The 25,092-nt window shown below is 42.2% G+C and overlaps 2 protein-coding genes across 4 annotated transcripts in view; both read left to right on the top strand.

Moving 5' to 3' along the window:
* The first annotated feature begins 2,755 nt into the window (after nucleotides 1-2,755).
* Nucleotides 2,756-18,691, top strand: Strap (serine/threonine kinase receptor associated protein). Its single transcript, XM_031383706.1, has 10 exons — nucleotides 2,756-3,139; nucleotides 4,044-4,179; nucleotides 6,622-6,703; nucleotides 7,051-7,123; nucleotides 8,744-8,840; nucleotides 9,352-9,489; nucleotides 12,754-12,890; nucleotides 15,456-15,605; nucleotides 16,116-16,181; nucleotides 17,311-18,691. The coding sequence occupies exons 1-10, from the start codon at nucleotides 3,028-3,030 to the stop codon at nucleotides 17,370-17,372; spliced, it is 1,053 nt and encodes a 350-aa protein (XP_031239566.1). The 5' UTR covers nucleotides 2,756-3,027; the 3' UTR covers nucleotides 17,373-18,691.
* A 2,709-nt stretch (nucleotides 18,692-21,400) lies between these two features.
* Dera (deoxyribose-phosphate aldolase) overlaps nucleotides 21,401-25,092 on the top strand; it is a 97,676-nt gene continuing 93,984 nt past the window's right edge. For all 3 annotated transcript variants that reach the window (XM_031383709.1, XM_031383708.1, XM_031383707.1), the window contains exon 1: nucleotides 21,401-21,522. In XM_031383709.1, the coding sequence (XP_031239569.1) occupies nucleotides 21,492-21,522 (31 nt within the window). In that variant the 5' untranslated portion in view covers nucleotides 21,401-21,491. The remainder of the gene's footprint in view (nucleotides 21,523-25,092) is intronic.

Below are 25,092 nucleotides of genomic sequence, written 5' to 3' on the forward strand. Positions count from 1 at the left end.
AACAGGGCAGGAAAGGCCTTTGGTCCTGTGAAGGTTCTATGCCCCAGTGTAGGGGAATGCCAGGGTCAGGAAGCAGGAGAGGGTGGGTTGGTGAGCAGGGGGAGGAGTGAGGGAACAGGGTTTTTTTTATTTTTTAAATTTTATTTTTTTCTTTTTTTTGGAGGGGAAACTGGGAAAGGAGATATCATATGACATGTAAATTTAAAAATGTCTAATAAAAATGTGTGGAGGAGCTTATACTGCCATATAAAGTATCAGAGAGAGAGAGAGGGAGAGAGGGAGGGAGGAAGAGAGAGACACAGAGAGAGAGAGACAGAGACAGAGAGAGAGAGAAAAAAATATCTTACACTCCCCTGCTCTATTTCAAAGATTTAGTAGGCCTCTTCATTTCTCCTACTTCCCCATACTATCACCTGCAGACAGAACCTCCAGTCACAAACCCCCAGGAGACACTAGAGACACAGCCTTAGAGCTAATGGCTATGCTTATCACCTTAATTTGATCTGCAATCAAAATACTACTCTATTTCATAACTGTGTACAATGACTGTATATCAAGAAAAAAATTAGAAAGTAGGATAGGGCTTTTAAGAAGCCCTAACAGACTACCAAATCCTAAAGGTGTGATTAACAATGAGTATAATAAAATCCCAAATTAATAACCATGGTGTGTGAATATTTTATATATCATGAAGTAGGCATCCACCTTCATTTATTTTCAGATAGCCTATTTGTGGAATTTCGATCCCACTGATCTACGGAGCATCATTGTCATCAATAGATCTCTTCATGTAGAGATATTTATTTTGTGTTACTTCTACAGTGTCTATTATAATGTTAATGTATGCTTGATATATACTTTAAAAGTAGTGTGTGTATTCGAGGTATGCAGAAGTCAATCTTAGGTACTGCTCCTCAGGAGCCATTCACTGTTGGGATCTAGGCTGATACAAGGCTTTCTTAGAGGTCCCCAGAAAGGAGAAAGGGAATACAAATTCTGTGTCTTTGCCCAGGGGCAGACTTAGTAAAGTCCAGTCTGGGATCAGGGCCTCCAAAGTTAAGATTTCAGTTTGCAAGATCTTGACTTTTCTTCCTAAAGAGACTGGAGTATCAGTCCCAGGCCAGTGTGTGCTTGGTCTGAGGCACACATGAAGTATTCTGTGTTCCTCTTGCGCAACCCTGCTTGATGAGCTTCCCAATGTCTCATCCCACTGTATGACAGCTTTCTCTGTTCCCTGCAAACAGTACCTAAGATGCTGTACTTCTTAGTAAACTAGCTTGGCATAAGACATAGCTTTATGCAATCCCCTCTGACCTCCACCTTTTCTGCCTTTTTTATTTCTGACCCCCTGGTCCCTCCTCTCAGGAGCCTGTCACTGAAGAATGGCTTGCTGGTCCAGATGCATCTACCTTGTTTTGTTTTGTAGACAGTCTCTCACTCATATTTGGAACTCACTGATTGTTATGCTGGCTGACCAGCAAGCTCCAGGGATTAGTATCTTTCAGTGCTGGATTCCAAGCATGTACCACACCATACACAGCTTTTTTCTTTTCTTCAAAATGTGGGTAAACTGGGGTCTTTCCCAAGTGGCAGTAATAGAACTATCGCAGGAGCTCGTTACCAGTTATGTTCTCATCGATCCCTACTGAGCACTAAATGAACATCTTTCCCACTAGCAAATAAGAATTTGCTGGCCATCCACTAAGCACCAATCACTTAATCTGTCATCAGGGTACAAATATTGTTGGCATAACCATTCTACTAAGGAAATCATTACTGTTTGTGAGTTGTGGTGGTGTGTGGAAAGAGAGAGAGAGAGAGAGAGAGAGAGAGAGAGAGAGAGAGAGAGAGAGACAGAGACAGAGACAGAGACAGAGACAGAGAGACAGAATGGTTGCTACTGAGGTAATTATGGAAAAGTGTGGCTCTATCTTAGCATCACTGTTTCCTCATGTTCAGATATGCCTTTGTGCAGTTGGATTGTTTCTAAGACCGAAGGGCACTTCTCCACTTATCCCCCGCTCCACACACACACACTAACAAAAGCCCTGCATGCTCAAAGACCCTTCATTAAAATGTCCCTTACACTGTGGGTGGTTTTGTTCTAGCCTTGTCTAGAGATCAATGGGAGGGATAAAACAACCAGAAAAGGGGAGAACTGTTCCTCTATGGTTTGCAAGGGGAAATGGGTCACCTTACCCTCGGGAGTTAGTTATCCACCAACTAAGTATTCATAAAAATGTCTTTAAAATCCACAATACTGAATACCCTATGGACTGCTCCCAAACCTTCCTTCAGGGCATCCCATTCCAGTCTCTGGTGTGTACGCTTCACTTTGCCAAATAAACGTCTGCTTCAACTCTTGTATCTCCTGATTCAGTTCTTTATTTCAAAAAGAGCCAAGAGACAACCAACCCTCTCCCCCGCCCCAGTGAGGTACAGCGAGTTAAAGGCCCTGACGCCAAGCTGTCCTGATTCCACCACCACGCAGGAGGGTGTACGGTTGCTCCTGGCCTTGTGGATGCTCGTGGACGCGAGTGGGAAGAGCTCTGGGACGCTGAGCATCCAGAATGAACAGCAATTAGAGGGCTCCGACTCTACGACAGCACCCTACAACGGACGAACTTCGCAGCTCACAACGCGGCATAGCAACTGGACTCAGCCCACGTGACGTCAGCACCACGCGCGGCGCCGGCTCGCGCCTGCGCACTCTGATTCTCGCCGCGCTTCTGGCCGCTACCGCCTTCCCGCCGTCGTAACTTCCGGCTGACGCGGCGCGTCGGTGCGACGTCACGTCCGGACGCTACCGGTGTGGACCGTGAGTGGCAGCCGGCCGGCTCTCCGGCGGCGCTCCCCTCCCCTTCTCCCTCCCTCCCTGTCCTTCCCTTGGCGGCCGCGCGTCGCGGGGACTCCCGACCCGGCCTCGGCGTGAGTGCGAGGGCCTTAGGTGCCTGAGGCGCCGCGGCAGAGGAGGAGGACGACCGCGACCCTCGGTCCCCGCTCCGCGTCACCGCGCTCGCCGCCGCCATGGCCATGAGGCAGACGCCGCTTACTTGTTCGGGCCACACGCGGCCCGTGGTGGATTTGGCCTTCAGCGGTATCACGCCTTACGGCTACTTTCTGATCAGCGCCTGCAAAGGTGAGCTGAGCCCGAGGGCGGACCGGCGGGTGGGTCGTAGCTGCCAGTTAAAACGACTGCGCTGCTGGAACCGAGGCTTCGGCTCGCCCCTGGCTAGGCTTTCCGTGTCCCTCCTCCCCACCGTTTTGAGTGCTCCCCAACACTGCGCCTTTCTGCACACACACACACACACACACACGCGACTACATTGTGTTTTCCAAAGATTTACAGGAAGGAGAAATTAGGCCAGGCCGAGAAGATTGCCTTTTATATAAAGTCTTCTCACTCATTGTTTCAACCGTTGTGGTGTGAGCCTTACTTTTTTTTTTCCCCCAGATGAAAGTGTACGTTAGGTTTATGTGGTCCAAAGTAAAAGCGATTATCTAGATCGTTTTGACACATGTCAGTGGCATCCAGCCTATGGTTTTAAAAAGTTTTTATTCATGTGTGCCTGTGTGGTGTCTTTATTTATGCACGCTTGGGCATGTGTGAAGGGGTGCCCAAAGAGGTTAGAAGAAGGCGTCAGATTGCCTGGAGCTGGAGTTACAGGTGGTTGTTAGCCTCCGTGTGGGCGCTGGGAATCGGAACCAGGTCGTGTGGAAGAGCCTTTCCCAGCTCTTTACAGTTGTTTTGTAATCCGAGTTTGCAAAGGTGAGGGAGGCCCCTTATTCAGTCCCAGAATTGCTTATGCTTCCCAGGAAGAGAGACCAGAATTCTTTAGTCCAGTCACTGGGACTATATGCACAGAGCAGGATGGGACAACCCCCCCCCCCCCCCCCCCCCCCCCCCCCCCCCCCCCCCCCCCCCGCAGTGCTCAGTGGGAGTGAGTGAGGCCAGTCAGAAAAACAGTTTTCTAGTTTGCTGCTCAGGATTTGATACTGTGTTGCATGCTCCTACATCTCATATGTCTTAAAATATTTTCTAGATGGCAAACCTATGCTCCGCCAAGGAGACACAGGAGACTGGATTGGAACATTTTTGGGTCATAAAGGTGCTGTTTGGGGTGCAACATTGAATAAAGATGCCACCAAAGCTGCTACAGCAGCTGCAGACTTCACAGCGTAAGTGTTCACAGCATAAGTGTAACGAAAATGCCTGACTATTTTTTTGAATTATGTGGTGACATTGTCAGATTCTCCAACTTCACATTAGGCCTAAAGTTCTGCTCAGCTGATGCTATAGAGAATGCATGGTGTTTGATCTCACCAAGATTCTGTCCTGGCTCTCTGAGCATCCTTGTCTTCACTAGATTCCCAGACTTGATGTTTGAATGACTGACCCTCTCCTTAGACCAGCAGTCTTGGTGGTCTGTGTGGATAATGGACAGTGCCGATGCCCCTTTATAGACGTTTTTGTAAATTTAGTGTTATATAGTGATGTCTCCAGGTACTTTTTCACTCAGTTTTATTAACTGGCTCTAGATAATTTAAAACTGGGCCTCAGATGTTTTAAAGATCACTGTCTGAAAGATTCTTGGTTTTCCTTAGATCCTCATTGTCTTAGTAGTTAGGTTTCATTATTGTGAAGGGACAGCATGACCATTGGGGCTGGCTTACAATTTCAGAGGTTCAGTCCATAATCATCATGGTGTCAACATGGCAGCATCCAGGCAGACATGGTGCTGAAGGAGCCAAGATGATCAGAAGGCAGCCAGGAGACTGTCTTTGGCAGGCAGCTGGGTGGTCTAGATTACATTGGCCAGGCTTGAGTCTTCCAAGACACACACACACACACACACACACACACACACACACACATGAGTCTTCCAACCACTGTAGTAATGGATAAGTTGCCTCATCTCAGTTCACTTTGTCTTTTGATATAGTCTGAGATGGACTAAACTGTTGCCATAATACACTTTACCTGTTTTTACTTTGGGTTTTGCATATACTATTACACTGACTTATAGTGATTCTCTTTGCTCATTTGAGGCATGTGTCAGATTTTATATAATTTTTGATGTATAGTTACTAACCTGTGTTTGTAGTCACCTTTTTTTTAAATCGATGAAGGTAGGTTTTCTATTTACTCCTGTGTGTGTGGGTGTGTACACAGCATGGTTTGTGTGGAGGAGGTCAGAAGACAATTTTGGGTGTATGGGGAGAGGGATATGACAATTCCAGTTGTCAGGCTTGTGTGCCTACAAAAGCGTCTTGCTGGCCCAAAGGCAGTGTTAAGAGCTGCTGTATATGATAGTAGGCCAGAGCCTGGAGAGTGAAAATGGCCTTACTGATTTCTTGTTTAAAAGGATTTCACACTTTGGAGCAGTTGTAAATGTGCTGCCATCTTTGATTGCTTAAATTAAAATTTAAAAATAAATGGTTGTTGGGTGTGGTGGCACCCGTCTTTTTAATCCCTTGGGAGGTGGAGGCAGGAGAATCTCAAGTTAGAGACTAGTCTGGGGATACATCTGCTCCAAGCCAGGACTGTGTAGAGAGATCCTGCCAAAAAGGAAACAAAACAAAATGAGTATGCAAAGAACTTTGAGGACACAAATGAGTATCCTGTGGGAGCTGAAGAAAATGCAGGGCATGTCAGTGAGAAATGGGTCATAGTTAGAACCTTGGGTGGCTAGAATCAGAAATAAAAGGAGGTTGGGGCAGAGAGTTAAACTAGAGTAGAAGAGACTGGAGTGATTATAAGAGAAGTATGGCATTATTTCTCTCAAGCATGCTCTTACAGCCTTACATATAATCCCAAGCATGTAATTAGGTATTATGTCACTGGTTCCTATTTCTTAGATTTGTAAATGTTACTAATGCTGTTCATGCAGAATGCTTTGTATTCCTGGCCCTTGGTGTTCTTACTTACTTGTGCTTGCTCTTAGCGACCTCAGTTCGATTTGGAGTCTCTGGACTTTTGCATGATGGATTGCTGTGCATACTCACAGCCTGGTGTACTTGGGATGGGGAGATGGCTGGTTGGCTTTTGTTGTATTTCTACTTATGTCTGTGTGTTGAGAAAAGTTTCACTGTGTAATTAAGGCTAAGCTAAACTCAGAATCCTCCTGTCTCAGCACTGTAAAGTGTATAGGGATTTTGCCCATTAGCACCTAACCTTTTACATCTTGATTTAAGCTTTATCTGATATGTATCAAGGTCTAACATTGTAAAATTTTAAAGTTGTTGAATCCAGAGAAGCTCTTTATATTTTGCTCTGGCTTGTGGCTAGATAAAAGGATGATTTGGTGAACTGAATTGGTTAAAATATTTTGCAGAAATGGTAAAAAAAAATTTACAGCGCTAAGCTAAAAACTAGGCTAGGTTAATATGTGAGTCTTGCATAAATTATTCTTTTTCAATGTCAAATTAAGAGTTAAAAAGTCCTATGGGAAAATTGTCTTTTATCTTTTGATAAATTAAGTATCCTAATAATTAGCACTATGGCAAATGCAGAATGCACTTATAAATATTATGTATATAATTATTTTGTATTGAACAAAATTACCATTATATTTAATCTTGTATTAATGTTATATAATATTTGTTTATGTTTATATTTAGCAAAGTGTGGGATGCTGTCTCAGGAGATGAATTGATGACCCTGGCTCATAAGCACATTGTCAAGACTGTGGATTTCACACAGGTGTGAGAAAATGGAATTTTGGGTAGGGATGTAGTTCAGTGTGGTACACTGCTTGCATAGCACAAAAAAAGGCCCTGAATTCCATTAGAAATCAAAGAAGTATTCCTGGGTAATTCCTGTGCTACAGGGAGGCAAGGAAGGGCAGCAGCGGCAGAGTGGCAGGGAGTTCCTGTGGTGCAATGTAGTTGAGGGAAACAAGCTTAGCAGTTCTCTTAAGGCGTTCACGATGTCCTCTAGAAGCAGTTGGCTACAGTTGTGTCTGTATTATTACAGTTGTGTACAGTTGGTAATTATATTTAATTAACGATTAAAGTGCTCACTCTAACATTTTTCTTCTTTGTTTTCAGGATAGTAATTACCTGCTAACTGGGGGACAGGATAAACTGCTGCGCATATATGACTTGAACAAACCTGAAGCAGGTAAGAGCAACTTAGGCATCACTTTGTGCTTTTCCTTTTCCTTTAAGTAATTAAAGAACTCTACAGTTTGAAAGTTAAGATAATCAGCAGAAAGAGACATCGATTACCTATTCTCCTTAATTGTTAAAATCTTAACTTTTGTCCAAATATATCCTGTCAGGCCTTTTCTTATTTTATGCAGATTTCAGTTAATACTGGCTTACTTTACTACAGAGCTTCTGCCTCCTGGCAGTGTAAAACATCACCATAGTCAGGGTTTTTCATCTTCTCACGATGCTGGGTTCTGTGAAGGCACTAGAGCAGTGTTGCTAGCTTTAGGGTGATGGTTAGTATGTAGGACAGGATGCTGAGACTGTGTGTGTGTGGTGTTGCTAGCTTAGGGTGATGGTTGGTGTGGAGGACAGGATGCTGAGACTGTGTGTGTGGTGAGGGTTAGTTAGGCTCTCAACTACTTAGCTGTATTGGTTGTTCAAAAGAAACATTCTGTAGGCGAGGACAGGATTATTTGTGAACTACAAAACTGATAGTAAGCTTTAAGTGTGATTAAGCAGTCACTGTAGAGTTGTATTCTATTTGGAAAGGCGTTTATAATGTCTTTTTTTTTGTAATATCACAACTGACTGCATTGTCTGCTGGGCGTTTTGCTCTCTGCTTACTTTTTGGTGGACTTTTATGCTAATGCATCAAAGTGATGCTGAGCTTGCCTGACACAGTAAAGATAGAGGTCAGGGTTTGGGTGTATGTTTTTCGTCCTCACCTCTCACAGCTGTGCTTTGAAGGTGTTTTTTCCAGTGGATCAACAGTAGAAGTGATAGCAGTTCCTGGAGCTTTGACTGTTCGTAAGGCAGTATTAATCACTCAGGTGCATGTTTCTACTTGATCCTTATAGACTATATGTAACAACTTCTAAAGATGAAGAAATGAAATTTCTTTCATGAGAATTGCTTACACTAGTTTAAAATTCCCTTTCTCCTGTTGCGTGTGTGTGTGTGTATGTATGTATGTGTGTATGTGTGTGTGCATGCATGTGTGTGCATGCACGTGTGTGCATGTGCGCGTTTATTTCCCACTAGTAGTCACTACGAACAGTGACTTTGACAAAGATCCTAGAGTTAAATTTAGTATGAGGATTAGCATAGTACACCCTTGTTCCTGGGCCCATGTTTTTATCCATTAGGACTATGTTTGCCTTAGTTAGGGTTTTACTGCTGGAAACACATACCATAACCAAGGCAGCTCTTAGAAGGACAACATTTAATTGGGACAGTACTGAACCTGTAGGTTCCGAGGCTCAGTCCATTATCATCAAGGCTGGAACATGGCAGCATCCATGCAGGCATGATACAGGAGGAGCCGAGAGTTGAACATCTGAAGGCTGCTAGAAGAGTACTGACTTCCAGGCAGCTAGAATGAGGGTCTTAAAGCCCACATCCACAATGACATAATGACACACCTACTCCAACAGAGCCACACCTATTCTAACAGGGCCACCCCTTCTAATAGTGCCATTCCCTGGGCCTAGCATACACAAACCATCACAATGTTGTAACTTTCAATTGTTTTTGTATTGCTCAGTTTAGAAAGCTAAATATTCATTATTCATTTTAAATTCTTCTAAAGAACCTAAGGAAATTAGTGGTCACACTTGCGGTATTAAAAAGGCTCTGTGGTGCAGTGAAGACAAACAGATCCTCTCAGCTGATGATAAAACTGTTCGGTAAGTTAGTTTTTTTTTCATTAACTTAAAGTTTGAAAAGTATTTTACCTTGTGGTTTATAAATACTTTTAATAGTCATATAGAAAATGTGCGTAACTTAAAATTTGTCGATAGAGAAGTCAAAATGACGTGGACTTACTAATATCATCACCTGGAGTAGAATGCAGGAAGTGATTAAGGCTGCTGCTATGTAGCTGTTCCAGTGTGGTTATGGGCAGATTGGCTGAGGGGTCATGGTGCCCTTTAACCTTTGTGAGATAGACCAAAACAACAGTTCAGAGTAGTTAGGCTAGAACCAGGTGGTTTATAACAGTGTCGTTAAGGAATTCGCCCACAGCCTAACACAGGTGTTTATATTTCACAGAAACTCACAATTCCTATTTTTACTGAAAATTGCTTTATTACAGTTGTGATCATTTTTTCATGGATTTATGTATAAAAGAAGCTTTTTTCCTGGCTACTGAATAAATAATTTACTTATGTACTCATTCATTTGTCTATTTATTTGCAGGCTTTGGGATCATGCCACAATGACAGAAGTGAAATCTCTAAATTTTAATATGTCTGTTAGCAGCATGGAATATATTCCTGAGGGAGAGATCTTGGTTATTACTTATGGACGATCTATTGCTTTTCATAGTGCAGTAAGGTATGTCAGTCTAAGACATTTCTTCATTGGGAATTAACTTACTTTAAAAATAAGTGGCTGGAACGCTGGCTCAGCTGTTGTGCCTCTTGTGCCTCTCACTACCATCAGGTAGCTCACAGTCAGCTATAACTCCAGCCTTGGTATCCAGTGGCTTCCATAGGCATCCACATGTACATGCACAGATACCTATACATACAAATAAAATAATCTTTAAAAAAATTAGAAGGCTTATACCTACCAAAATGTTGCATGATTCTTTTTTTTCTTAAAGATTTCTTTTTTTTTCTTTAAATTTATATGAATACACTGCAGCTGTCTTTAGATACACATTAGAAGAGGGCATCGGATCCTATTACAGATGGTTGTGAGCCACCATGTGATTGCTGGGATTTGAACTCAGCATCTCTAGAAGAGCAGTGAGTGCTCTTAACCACTGAGCCATCTCCAGCCCACGCATGATTCTTTCAAAGGCAGATTCTTAACTTGTGCTGTGTAACTCTGACAGACGGAAGTGTTCTGGCACCTCTTAATAACTATCTCTTAGGTTGAGCATACTGTAATCAGGAATTAGTGAACTTTCAGCTACCTACTACTATATTTATTTCTACATTGTAAGGACTATACAACATCATGCCAATGGTTCCTTTGATAAAAACAAACAAAAAATGCTAATAAATGTCCTAGGTAGCTGAAATTTTGATAATTTTATTAGCATATTTTATATTCTGTTTTTATCAAAGGAGCCATTGGCATGATGTTGTATGTCTTACTATGTAGAAATCATGGTGATAATTGTTTTCTATTTTCTTTTTTTTTTTAATGTATATGAGTACATTGTAACTGTCTTCAGACACACACCAGAAGATGGCATTGGATCCCATTACAGATGGTTGTGAGCCACCCTGTGGTTGCTGGGAATTGAACTCAGGACCTCTGGAAGAGCAGTTGGTGTTTTTAACTGCTGAACCAGCTCTCCAGCCCCCCTGTTTTCTATTTTCTAATTAAAATTTTAAAGAGACAAGGCTTGGGGTTACAGCTCAGTGAGAGTGCTTGTTTAGCATGGATTGAGAACCTGGGTTTGAATCCCTAGGATCTAAATGCAGTGAGGGATTAATGCAAACCCATTCATTGTGTGTGTGTGCCTGCATGTGCACACTTTGGTTTTTTCTTTTAATTATTAGGACTATGATGCATATAATCTTGAGTTTTTAGTTAAAAATGTTTTTATTCATTAAAACATCTTTAAAACATTTTTATTGGTTGTAGTGCATTAAATTGTAAGCTTATGTCTCAGTGCCCCAAGCACTGGAGCTGCTATTGTGGTACATCTTGGTCTCAGTACTGGAGTTCTCTAAGTACAGTGTTGAGTTCAACTGTAGAACTGACTGTACAGTTCTTAGCCTGGTGCTTAGAGGGTTTCTGTAAAGATTAGACCACATTCTCCTCTGATGAGAGTCTTATAATATGGTCTGAAAAGTACTTCAGTGTTCAGTTTCATTGAATAGGAGAGACAAAAAAAAAATGACAAAGAAGTTCTAAAACATCATTTCTGGACCATGCATTCCTGCTATAGACTGTTGCCTTGGATCTCATTTGGTAGTAACTGCCCTGTTGAATATTTGAAACATGGGGGCTGGTCTGTAATGCTAGATTCAGCGCATGTAACTTTAGAGTTTTTGTGTGTTTTGTTTTTTTTCCAAGATAGCATTTCTCTGTGTATCCTTGGCTGTGAAACTGTATAGATCAGGCTGGCCTTGAACTCAGATTTACCTGTCTGCCTCCTGAGGGCTGGGTGGGATTACAACTCTGGGCCACCATGCCTGGCTGTATGTGGTGTGTACAGCTGTGCACCACCAGACCTGGTTATTTACCTGTGGTGTGTGTTGGTGGGATTACAGCTGTGCATCACCATGCCTACCCAGTGACATACTCCATCACACATCCTAATCCTTCTCAAAATAGTCTGTAGCTGGGAACCAGGCAAATGACTGCAAGCTTCATTCTTACTCAAACCATCACACGGCTTCACTGCTAGTTAAAAATGGCTGGTGATGGCAGTTTCATGTGTTGGGGGTGGAAGCGTGAACCCTGAACAATTGGGAAAATATTTAACATCCCTTTGTACTGTAGTAATTCCTACTGTAAAATGTCACTTTAGCTTTATGTTTTTATTTACCTTTTTTGTGTTGAGCCTTCAACCTGGGCCTTTTTATGCTAGGCAAGTGCCTATGTCCCCAAGTTTTGATGTTTTTTTTCCTTTTAAAAGCAGAGTTTTAAGGGTGCCCTGGGTTCCTTAGCCTCTTGAATGCTGGTATGCAGATGTGTGCCACTACTTGGCCTGATATGACCCTTTTGTATTTACTAAAGTAATGCATGTTTGTAGAAAAAAAAATAGTGAAATTTTTCAAAAGAAAAATAAACTAATCTGGCATTGTCACTGCTCTAAGTCAGTGGGACTTGGGAGATGGAGGTGATAAAGGGGGTGAACTGAAGTGTCATGCAGTTGCCAACTTTATTCAGAGCACCAGAACTCTGAGGATAAAGAAAGGTTATGTGAGTAAGTTCTCTTTGAGTTCAAAGTATATAATCACAAGGATAGTTTAAACATGTAATTGAATAACAGCAACAGGCAATACTGAGTAATCTGAAGTTAAGACATTCCCTCCACTGTACCTGGGAGGAGTATAGAAACACATTCCAAGAACAATTCTATGTTTTAAAGAAATTGAAGTCATGAGACTGTAGTTCTCTTGGAGAGTTCTCACAAGCATGCAGACTTCTCATAAAACTCATTCCTGGACTGTGTTCCAGTCTATCTATAAACCTGACCCCAGTGAATCTATAAACCTGACCCCAGTAAATCTATAAACCTGACCCCAGTGAGTCGCTAAGGCACGGAGGATCTTGAGTTGAAGGTCTTCTGAACTCCATACTGATTCTGTCTCAAATATCAATAAAAGATCCCTAATATGGGTATATCAGCGAAGACACTGAGGTCCAGAAAGTGTCTCCTGCTCAGAATGTGTAGTTTCCACTACTAAATGTCTCCCTGAGATGAAGTCCACTTGGATATAACAATTTAATCTTTGGGACTTTTTTGCTTGTTAGTTTTTTTTCTTTTTAAATCCATTTATACTTAACTGAATCTATATTTACTCTGCATTGGGTTTCAGGATTCAGGAATAATTTTAATGTGGCTAGATAGTTATTTATACAGTATTACAATTTTTTTGACATTTATGTTTTTGTGTTTTTCCTTCACAGTCTGGAGCCAATTAAATCCTTTGAAGCTCCCGCGACCATCAATTCTGCATCTCTTCATCCAGAGAAAGAATTCCTTGTTGCAGGTGGAGAAGACTTTAAACTGTATAAGTATGATTATAATAGTGGAGAGGAATTAGGTGAGTCTGGTTCTCTCCCTTTTAACCAGCAGTCTCCTCCACCTGTGGGTCGTGATCCCTTTTAGGGCTGTGTGTGTCAAATGACCCTTTCACAGTGCTTGCTGAAGACCATTGGGAAACACAGATGCTATGATCCTAACGGTAGCAAAATTACAGTTATGAAGTAGTAACAAAAAGAACTTTATGGTTGGTGGAGGTTACCACACTACCACAACTGTGTTAAAGGATTGCAGCATTAGGAAGGTTGAGAACCACTGCCTTAAACAGTTTACTGTCAGATTATGAGTGCCTCAAGTATGAGTGCCTCTGGTGTGTTGAAAGTAAGTTTTCCAGCTAACTAAAACTAGAAACTCAGAAATTCAAAAACAAAGGTGTTTTACCCTTTTTGGATAGAAATATAGACCCTCAGACAAAAATACGCTGAACTCATTTTCTCTTAATTGACTTTTATCTTTACACTGATGTTCTATAGTTCACTGATTTTTGATACTTTATTGGGATGGGATATTTGTATTTCAAGTCAAATATAAAACATTCAACTGGGGAATTCCCAAGAGTCTCTAGAAAATGGTAGGGGATCACTGGTGTATCAAGGTGTCTTTAGAAAGAGTAATATATGTAGAATTTATAATATATATCACTATAATTTTATTTTAATCTATACTTTATACTTCAAAATTAAAATTTGTAAAACTAAAAAATATAACTTAATATAGTAATATGTAAAATATTAAAATATACTAGTTATATATTGACATGTTATATATAATAATATATTATTAGCTTCTTTTTTGGACTCTTGCTATTTCCGTAAGTTTCATAGTTCTTAAGAAGTGGCTGATGTATGATTAATTTGAAGCAAACACATCCTAACTTTTAGAGTGTGTATGCTGGTATGCTAGATAGGTCAAAGAGCAAGACTTTTACTACCTACTATTATGTTTACTTACCCAGTCTGACTGTGTTTTGCTTTTAGTTTGAAAATCTTTTTCTGTCTATAAATTGGCACTTTTTTTTTTCTTTTTCCTTAGTTGTGTCTAAGTATTCTGGTTTTCCACCCAAAGATCCAACCTAACTGGATTTATACACAAAGAACAGGAAGCAGTTTTGTTTTGTTTCTTGGGAAACTCTGATAGACTGGGGCTACTTAAGTCGGTTCTAGACTGTGTCAGCCACACATTCCGTTCCTCTCAGCTTGAGAAGAACTGTGACTGGGCTGGGGTGGAGGAGGGGCTCAGCATCGCTGACCCAGGCTGTGCGTTAGGAAGAGAGAGATGGACAGATGTTGGATTTTGGATGCAGCTTTTCTCATCTCAGTCTCTGTTCATGGAACTTGGGGTTGTGGGTAAGGGTTGAGTCCAGGAAGTTTGTGTGTGGTAGACAAATAATTCCCTCCCAGTCCCTCTGCTTAGACACTTTTACTCTCTGGCTAGCCAGATGGAGGAAACTGCAGAATAAGATGATGAGGCATAAGATTGTATATGGGAGATTCGTAAGTAAGTGTTTTCCTGCAGTAGCAAAACCTTCCTGATGTATACATTCCTCTTATTCAAGTGTGAGGTCAGTATTGAGTCTGTGTCCCAGCATTGTGGATTAGGAAGGCTAGCAGCCTGGTTAGGGAGTCAGGGTAGAGTGAGTCTGTAGAAGAGCTCCATCTGGTGGCCCTCTGTCAGACATGGGCGGAACTAGTTCCTCTAAAAGCAGGTGGTGAGTTCAGGACTTAGAAATGGGATGGACTTCACAGACTCGAGCTCTAGTCTGCAGAATTTAGGCTTTATTGACAGCTTCTCAATTCACAGTGGGCTATGAAACCTCATTTTCTGTTTTCGAAAGACAGTCTGTAACTGTCAGGACCAGACAGGACACGGTCAAAAGAGTAATTTATAGTGAATAATACCTTAGGGAACCTTGAGAGAGACTGCAGGGAAAAAGGCAGGGGCCTTTTCCCTCAGCTGCATTTTGTTTCCTGGATTGTTCTTAGATATGATTTTGTTCCTCCTGTGTTAAACATTTACATTCAACTTACAAGACTTGTTTACTCATGTTGGATGTCAGAGCATAGCTATAGAATCTGGTGAAAGGATATGCTGAGTGGTGATCTCAGTTTGCCCTGGGTATAGTGTGTGCTTGCCAGATAGAACCTATAGTGTGTGCCAGGCAATTGTATTTAAGTTGGTCGGTCCTGCTCTGTTAATACTTAGTATGTACTGTGCTTACTGGTCTTTATTTATATGTTTTCTGAACTCAAACAACTTTTCTTGGGTCATTGCTTTCTTTGTTACATTCATGTATAAAAGTACACTGAAACTGCACTAATGTTGTCCACAGCATCAGAGTGTGGTCCACCCCATTCTTTCAGGTCATCAGATCCCAGGACTCTCAGACAAGATCTGTATGGATCAAGGAAAGTTTCCAAGTCTGCCTCTGACACACTGGATTGGAAAGGGCTAATTCTAGGGAAATGGTAGAGATGATCTCCCCAGCAGTAGAGACAGTATATGAGTCTTTACCCTAATAGCCTTACATTTATTTAAATCTGATATCGCTGCTCTTCACTGTTTTCAGAATCCTACAAAGGTCACTTTGGTCCTATTCACTGTGTGAGATTCAGTCCTGATGGTGAACTCTATGCCAGTGGTTCTGAAGATGGGACATTGAGATTGTGGCAAACTGTGGTAGGAAAGACCTATGGCCTGTGGAAATGTGTGCTTCCGGGTAAGGACGTCTCTTCAAAGTTATCAAATTATTAATTTTGTATCATTTATTAATTCTGTTTCACTGATTGTTTCCTTTAGATTTTGAATTATGTAATATGGTGTAGGCAAAGTGAAGTCATGGTTCTAACTGACCAATGTCCTTTATGTGATGAATTGAATGACCTGAATTCAAAATTTATTGCAAAGGAACTAGGGAGATGGCCTAGTGGTTTCAAGAGCATTCATAAAAAAATAAAAATAAAGCTTGTTAGAAGGCAGTATGAAGAATTTATAAGTATCTATCCAATTGTTTGTAATATTACTTGATCCTTACCACTGAAAACATGTTTTTGGTTTAAGAAACAAACAAACAAAACCTCAAATACTTATTACTAATCCCAGAGTGGCCGTCGTACTAAAGGTGACTTTGAGATGTCTCTCAGAATCACAGTGACTGTTAGGAAGTGTGCTGTGTGAGTTGGTGGGAACCTGCCCTGTTTCATAGTTACTACTGCTTTTTTCTTCACAGAGGAAGACAGTGGGGAACTGGCAAAGCCAAAGATCGGATTTCCAGAAACAGCAGAAGAAGAACTGGGTAAATACAAATTAATTAACTTTTCTAAGATCCCTGGGCATGTAAGAATTCAGTGTGTGAGTATTTTGGTCCATGGCAAAAGAAATTTAATAAATGTGTACACATTTGAAATACGTTACAGGAAGCTTAAGCGTGAGTAGGTAGCTCCAAAGTTCATGTCTCTTGTGCATGTGGACATGACTGATGGGGCTCCTCGAGTACACTCAAGGACAGGGGGTTAAAAGCTCCTTAGACACTTTACAGCCATGAAGTGAGGTAGAGAGCACTTCCTGTGTAAGTAACATTTATGTGGGAGGAAACCTCAGGATGGGCACGGTGGCTGGTGAGATTCTGAGGATGCACTGTTGATGAGGACAGAAGGGCTCAGCAGAAAAACGGAAGAGAAGCAAGGGAACCAGCATATCTAGCCTGAAGAGTGAAGGCAGAATAAGAGGAGAGGAGCTGGACCAGCCAGCACCTGGTTTACTCTGTAACAACCTTAAGAGTTTTATAAACTAGGAGAATGAAAAGACTTTGATCTGAGTGGAAGAGTAGATATAAATTTAGGAAATTGCCTTGTGTAGTGTGGAGAAAGAATTAGACTAGGGGCAGTAGATTCTAGGTTAGTAGCCACGGGACAGACACCAAGAACAGAAGGAAGGTGGGCTTGGTTTAGATACATGATGGTTAGAATGGAAGATTTGTAGTTGCTCGTTTGTAGCTTGGGGCAGTAAGAAAGGGAGAGTCGATCACAGACTCTGAGGTTAACCCCTGCTTTTGATACTATTAGAGCCTGCCCCCCAGAAGCAGTGCTTAATGGTTATGGTTTTGAACTGTATGGTCTTAAATAGTATTTGATTACTTTTAAAGGAAAGGATAGGACCTGCAAAAGCATGATTTAGTTAAATGCTGATTGTGTAGTTGGAGTTAGTCAAAGCTTACCCTGAAGGGAGAGGGATGGGTTAAACAATGGCATGAAGACAAGGGTGAATGTGACTGAGCTCCTCGGGTGTTTGGTGGCCCTAGTTCTAGGATAATGCCGTGTTCAGTAGCTGTCTATTCTCTCCTCACAAGTTTCCTCCTTGTATAGAAATGTAGATCTCCTTCTTCCCTTTATTAAATTGACTATGGTTTTGTCTTTTAAATGCAGAAGAAATTGCTTCAGAGAATTCAGATTCCATCTATTCGTCAACTCCTGAAGTTAAGGCCTGAGCATCGGCCGTGTGCTGCAGAACCACATAGTTGATGGACTAAACAAGCAGAGACAAGCATCAGCCTTCAGTTACTCTCTGCCTGTGGCCAAGAGGGCAGAAGATATGGGGCATAGGAATTAGCTCCAGTGCACGAACAACTACTCAGTGTTGCCTGTGAGTGAAGATAGCTGAGTGTGTGAGGTGCAGGCAGGGGGATTATGTTCACATAGTGCCATAGCCTGCTGTCCTGAATGCAAAGCCAACTTACAGTTTCCATTTTACACCTACATGTCTTGTAGCTGTTTATGTTATGGAGAAGAAAAGCATATTGGCCTCTCTCTGACTCTCCCTCAAAGAACGCCTTTTTTCTCTTGCTTAGTTAGGAGGACGAGGAACTACAGTAAAGTTACTGCTTTGATCTCTTTTATTGGACACTGACTGCTTCCGAACAGCTAATATTTTTTAGTTATCTAAATAAAATTCCTCTAAAATAATAATTTTCTGTTTCTTTGGGAAATTCTGATGATACATTTGAATATTAAAACTAACTATTCAAAGTTTTCTATATCATACCTAGCCAGCCATAGCAAAAGACAGTTTGGTTACAGAGTCTGAACTAAACATTTCCTAATTTTGAAATTCAATTATTTAAACTTGAAATTTTCATATCTTTTATTGGGTGTTCATTTATCTCCTTCTTGATGGATGGAATTACTTTTCTTGTCTCTTTAAACATGCATGTTACCCAGTTACTAAAAAAGAAAAACACTTAAGAACAGGTAAAGAATTTGAAATCTCAGTTGTTCTGAAAACCTGCTAAATGTAGTCAAACATCTGCTTTGTTGTACAAATAGCCACATGATTTAGTGAAACTGGGTTAATCATTAATTTTCAGTATTTATGATGTATCAGACTTTATCACATTTAAACTTGGGTCATTCAGAAAGTCAGTCTTTTAATAAATTGGATCAATAAATTTGTAGTTTATTACTTATTTTACAATATGAATAGATTAAATTAGTAATTTGGAAATACAGATGAACAGCTTGTATTAATTTGCTTTCTTGTAATTTATCTTTTGAGTGACCTTTAACACTTTGATTAGAAGAAAAATGTCTCAACTGGTTTGTGACAACCAGAAGGTGGCGGTGGTGCACCACAGGCAGTGCCTGGGAGAGCCAGGGGAAACCTGTCACAGACATTGAGCCTCGGGTAATGGTGTTCCTGTCCATGTTTAACATGCTTGGTTCTCGGCTCTGTAGCAGTATTGTTAATGTATCAAGATTAGACTGAGAGTCTGACCCTAAATAAAATTGAATGCATCTTTTGTAATGGAAATTGCTTGGATTCATGAAGTTGATAAATTAAGGCATTTCTTATTTTGTGCCATTGGTTTCCTATTGCTGCAGGGATTTTGTAGCCTGAGCCAGCATGCCCATTAACAGATCAGTGTCCTGATCTCACTTGAATAAAGTCCAGGTGCTGGCAAAGCTGCATTCTGTCTGGAGTTACCAGGAGAAACGTCCTCTGCCCTCAGCTGCTAGAAGTCATCGCAGCACTCCTCTTTCCTGAGTTAAACTTGTTTCTCAGCTTCTTAGTGACTGATGCTGCCTTAAATTCAGGTGCTCAAATGAAAGGGCGAGGATGACCTACGTGCATGTTTGATTCCTGCATCTGGCTATGTGCTTGTCCTGGGAGCTCCCTTCTGTACTCCCTCCTCAAGCTGCCCATGGTTTTTGGATGTTGCAGTCTGTCACCCTCTACCTTTGCCTGGTTCTCAGCCTTGCTATCTATACTGTAGAAAGGCTTTAGAATTTGAACCCGGGCCGGGCGGTGGTGGCACACACCTTTAATCCCAGCACTTGGGAGGCAGAGGCAGGTGGATCTCTGAGTTTGAGGCCAGCCTAGTCTACAGAGTGAGTTCCAAGACAGCCAGGTCTATACAGAGAAACCATGTCTCAAAAAACCAAAAAAAAAAAAAAAAAAAAAAAAAAAAAAAAAAAAAAAAAAAAAAAAAAATGAACCCGGAGGTTGGGACACTTGGTTTGGGTACTGGTAGATAATTCCTTGACAGTGTGCCAATTTCCTCATAGCCTGCCGACACAGTGGGCTCAAACTTCCAAGTAAAGTGGGGACTGGAGAGCCAGCCTAGTCAGTGAAGGGCGTGCTGCGCAGGTACAAGGTTTCTTCCCCAGCAGCCACATACAAAATAGAACATGGTAGTGCATACGTGTGCACTTCTGAACATGTCCAGACCATGCGCGATAGCTGCATATTAGGTAGGATACAGGATTGCTTGGTCATTGTGGCTAGGGTAATTCTATAGGTTTTTGTGTTGAGACATGAATATTTTGGCTATACATGATGTTGGTGTTCTTGGTGATCTAGTGGGTTTCAGATAAACTCCAGGTTTGTAGTGCCTCCTCTTAAGTTTTACAAGGTAAATGAAAATAACAGTGGTATTATGAATATGATCTAGAGACATCCAAAATATTTAGAAGTACCTGTGTGTGGACCAGACTAGGTGGCAGCTTTGTAGAGGAATAAGCAGGCTTCTGTCTAGCTGACACTATATTAATAACTTCCATTTATGTCCTTGGGTATTTATAAACTGTACAACTTTGCATGCAAACCTATTGGTCACCCAGTTTTGCAGTAAATAGACTGTTAAGTCCTCGGACCTTCTAGTCAATAAGTAGAATTGCAATATGAATGGTTTTAGTTCATTAGAGACCTCTCTACCAGATTGCTGCTTGTTTCTCAAATTTTGGGTCTCTGGGTATATGTACATCTCTGGCTGGACTTTCCAGAGATGAAAATGCTTTCATACATCTGAAAATACTAGAACAATTGATTCACTAGACAACCTTGTAGTTCAGGGCTTCAGCTCAGCATAGATGGTTCTGTGTGAGTACAAATAAAATGGCTAGCCCCCTGTGCTGTGAACCTGGAGTAAATCAGAGAAACCAGGCTGAAAAAAATAATCACTGAATCTCAAAAGCAAAGAAATTGTTGGGATCCTCCCTTACAGATAAGGAAAATGAAGTTCACAAAGACCAGCAATGTGTCCTAAGTTACATATTCAATTATTCACAGGACTAAGTTAAAAAAAAAAACAAAAAAAAAATATTTTCAGGCCTGAAGAGAGAACTTAGCAGTTGAGAGTGCATGTGCTCCTTTAGACTTTATATGGTTCCCAGCTCAGACTCTTGGTCCAGAGAGGCTCCTGGCCTGGCCTTTGCAAGTACCTGTACACATGTGCTATGCATACATACGTGTATATACACAAGTGAAAATACCATATTTTTTAAATGAAAGAAACCAAACCTTTTATTGAATGTAGCATCTGCCTGTAATCCCAGCAGTCAGGAGATTCAACACAGCGAACTCTGTGCCAGCCATGACTACAGAGCGAACTTTATGTGTAAAAAATGAAAGGGCTGGAGAGATGGCTTAGAGGGTAAGAGCACACTGACTGCTCTTCCAGAAGTCCTGAGTTCAATTCCCAGCAACCACATGGTGGCTCACAACCATCTGTAATGGGATCTGATGCCCTCTTCCGGTGTGTCTAAAGACAGCTACAGCGTACTCATACATAAAATAAATCTTTAGAAAAACAAAAATGAGAAACCAAGTCTTCCCAAGCTTATGTCCTAGCTGCTCTTCCATTAGCTGCTCTTTCATTGAGTCCAGACTAGAAATCCTAACGTGTTCTAGCTCCTGTCACCTGAGGGCTCTGGAACACCATCCACAATTCGGGTCCAAGACTACATTGCTCTGTCCATGCAAGAAGGAATCCAGCCCTGCCACCCATGTGATCCTACAGCTAAAGTTCCTAAGACTCATTCTGTCTAGTTCAATTGGCAATGTAAGCATTTTGAAATGGTCTGCGAGACTTCTGGAGCTGTGGCATGCTCAAGTCAAGTGCCTGAGCACAGGGAACAGGTAGCTTGAAGTCCTAGCTGGGCTCCAAGCCCAGGGTCTAGCAAGGAGAAAGAGTTGGGTAGTACAGAACCTGAGGGGCGTGGCTTAGGAGGCGCAGAAGGGGCGTGGCTCAGGGCGGGCACTTGACAGGAAGAAGGAAGGCCGGGCTCGTTGGGCAACTTGGAACAAGAGTTGGTTTTAAGCAGTGGCCACAATGGCCGCTCACTGCCGGGGCACAGAAATCGGTAAGGGCCAACAGGTTGCGCTCCCCTTCGCCAGGTTGGGGGTGGGGGGTGCCGAGGGCGGAGACCTGAACTGAGGCCGAACCCTGAGACAGCCTTTCCGCCACGCTCTTAGCAGTCTTAACCCCTTAAGCGGAAGCAAGGAAGGGTTGATTAGATCTTTCCACTCTGTAGCGCTGTGGTCGCAGAAAACAAACCCTGGCGAAAAGCCGGACGGTAAATTGTGCCATTTACTGCCGGATTCACGTAGCCATTCCCAAAGTTGGCTGCGCTTGTTGGAAGAGTGGTCATGGCCTTCTGTTAAAACTGATTTTCGGAGCTTACACAAAATGTCCTTTTTAAAACTATTTTTCATCTTATTGGTGCTAATTCAGATATTTCTGGGAAAAAAAATTTAAAAGTCTAATTCAAACTTAGCAAAAACGTGACTGAGTCAAATGTCAGTGGTTTAACTGTATAATGGTTTGCTTTATATCCTGGACCCTCTTAGTCGTGTGTTTTTGGGCAAATTACTCACTTTGTGCTTTTGTGCCGGCATTGGTAAAGTAGTTCTTAGGAAGCTACTTCTGTCTGAAGGTGGTTTGGATAGCGTGAGGAGGGGATACTTGGAGCCCCCCCTAGATTTCTCTGCACTTAGTGTTGATAAGTAACGACAGATAAGTGTTTGAAGTTCTCTTCGTAGGAACTAGTTTTGAGTAGCTCTGTGATGCACATGGTAACTCTTCTCTTCAAAAGGGACTTGCTCTATGACTTTCAGAAGTGTTTAGAATTGCCTGCTTGACAGGTACTTTCTGTACCAACTTCACATCAGTTTAGTCACTCCCTCCAACAGATGGTCGCTAACACTTAATCCCTGTGATGTAATCTTTAGCAGTGATCCTTGAAGATTGGGGCCTACAGGCTAAGGTGAGATGGGTCTCCGTCTATGTACAAGGTTGAGGTAACATAATTCCCCGCTCCCCAACATCTCTTTTAAAAGTTTCACAGTTTCCTTTCAGGAGATGCAATTAAACCATTTTACTTTCTTAGCGGGTAAGTCCTGTGGGCCCTGTGTGTGGACAGGAGCTGTGAGTTGCCATGCCTTTCTGCTTTTGAATGTCAGTCAAAGGCCATTTGATGACATCTGTTTTTAAAGGCATCTCACAGTTATGACGGTGGTGGACAGTGGTTTTGTATTGGGATTTCTATAACTGATGAAACACTATGAGCAAAAACAAGTTGGGGAAGAAAGGGCTCATTTCCCTTCTTATTCATCTTTGAAGGAAGTCTTGAGCAGGAACTCAACTCGGGCAGGGGTCAGGAGCCATGCAGGAATGCTACTGCCTGGCTTGCTTCCCCTGCCTTGCTCACCCTGCTTTCTTATAGAACCCAGGAGCAGCAGCCCAGGGATGGCACCACCCACAGTAGGCTGGGACCTCCCTCATCAATCACTGAGTAAGAAAATACCTTGCAGGCCTGACTATGTCCTGATCTTGTTTGTATAGGCATTTTTTCCCCAGTTGCAGTTCCTCCTTTTCAGATGACTCTAGCTAATGTCAAGTTGGCATAAAGCTAGCCAGCACAATTTCATTTCAAATTTGTGCATCGTTAGAGGTATCTGGAAAGTGGGGATTTTGTACTAGGGAACATTTTCACAAAATCTTACTTTATGTCAGGCTGCTTCTGTTAAGGGAAAAGGACACTGTTATTAACAAGAGGTGCATATAGCCATGGTTGAGGGCGTTCTTGGTGTAGCGGGAAGGAACACAAGGACCAAGCCAGAGCAGCTCAGAGTCCACTCTCTCTGCAAGAAGGGTGCTCTGGAAAGCAAATGCTGCTAGCAAGCACCCTGGTCAGGAAGTTTCCTTGGCTTTTATTCTATAAAGGTGGTGATTGTGTCTTTCCCCATTTGCTGTGGTCTAACTTCATAGTCTTCTGAGGTTGGCTGGTTTTTGTTTTTATGCATATGGGTGGTTTACCTGCATATATGTCTGTATATCATGTACATTCCTGGTACCCTTGGAAGCTGAAAGAGGTCATCACATCTGGAGCTGGCGCTTCAGACGGTTGTGAGCTCTTGGTGCTGGGAATAGAACTTGGGCCTTCTGCAAGAGCCACTGAGCCATCTCAACCAACCCAATCCAAAGTTCTTTTTAAAAAGATTGTAAATGTGATATTCATTCATCTTTTACCTTTGTACATTTATGAAGTTAGATATATCTAGATTTCTTTGGTGTTTCGGAGATAGTATTTTTAAAATTTTTTTAACATTTAATTTAATTCTAATTTTATTTATTTTATGTGTATGGGTGTTTTGTCTGCATGTACATTTATATACTACATAGGTGCCTGGTGCCCTTGGCTACCGTGGGACTGTTATTACAGATAGTTGTGAACTGACATGTACTGGGACTTGAACTCAGGTCCTCTGGAAGAGCAACCAGTGTTCTTAACCACTGAGCTATTGCTCCAGTCCCAAAAATGGTCTTCATATTGCAGTTTGGCCTAGAACTCCTTTAGTTGCGTGTGATCTTGAATTTTAATCCTCCTGCCTCCACCTCTCTCAAGGGCGAGGATTATAAGAAGCCTGGCCTAGACTGCTCATTTAATGAGTTGTGATAACAGGTGTTCTGGCTCCCCTATGTCTTTGTCTTTTATTTTTGTGCTTATAGGAGCTTGTGTAAGATTAGGAGCGTGGGAAACTCATTTCTTCCTTCCCGTGTGGACTCATGGCTGCCCTCCTTACTTGTTTGGGCTCTCATGCCCGACTCTGGACTTGAGGCTGCCCTGTCCAAATGTAGTGCCTCAGTTGCCCATCTTGTTCACCTCTTTTCCTATCTCTACCTTGGTGGTTTAGGACTGTTGTCCAAGGAAGAGAGGCAGAAGGAGCCAAGGTACGTTTAACAAAAAAGTATTTCTAGCCGGAGATTTGGAGAGTCCAGCGTGGCATGCCTTTTGTTCTGTGGCCCCAGGGTACTGATCCCTGGGGCATCTGTTCCAGTCTCTGAGAGCACAGGCACCTCAGCCAGAATGTCTATCTAGGACAATAAAAGTCACTGAGCTGTTGACTGAGCATGCTGTTCCAGTGCTGTGATTTGATACCAGTACTAGGGGGTGGAGACAGAGTTAACAAGTTTGAGGCCAGCCTGGGATAGTTCTGAGACGAACTGAACTAAGCAAAAGCACCACAAACGGAGAGGAAATTATATTTGAGGGGGCAGAGTAAGGAGACGCCTGACTTGGCTGCTCCGTTTCTAAGGGGAAGGCTCTTATTGTGAGTGAGAGAGAGAGAAGATATCCGGAGGTAGCTGGAAGAGTCTAGAGCAGAGAAGAAAGAAAGCAGACTGGACATGGCCAGGGCTGGGGAAGCAGGAGAGAATGCAGGAGGTAGGGGAGGTGGGCCAGGCTGGAGCTGGAGCATAGGAGAGAGCAAGAGGCGGAGAGTGGGGAGAGCCAATGGCAAGCGGGCCAAGTGAGCCTGGCCAGATTCTAAGAGGGTGAGTAGCTGTGGGGAGCAAAGCCTGTGAGCTGGAGGAGGTGAGGGGTGGCGGAGGTGTGTGAGCTGGAGGAGGTGAGGGGGGTGTGGAGGTGAGG

Source organism: Mastomys coucha, unplaced genomic scaffold, assembly GCF_008632895.1.
Source record: "Mastomys coucha isolate ucsf_1 unplaced genomic scaffold, UCSF_Mcou_1 pScaffold20, whole genome shotgun sequence".
Classification (NCBI taxonomy): domain Eukaryota; kingdom Metazoa; phylum Chordata; class Mammalia; order Rodentia; family Muridae; genus Mastomys; species Mastomys coucha.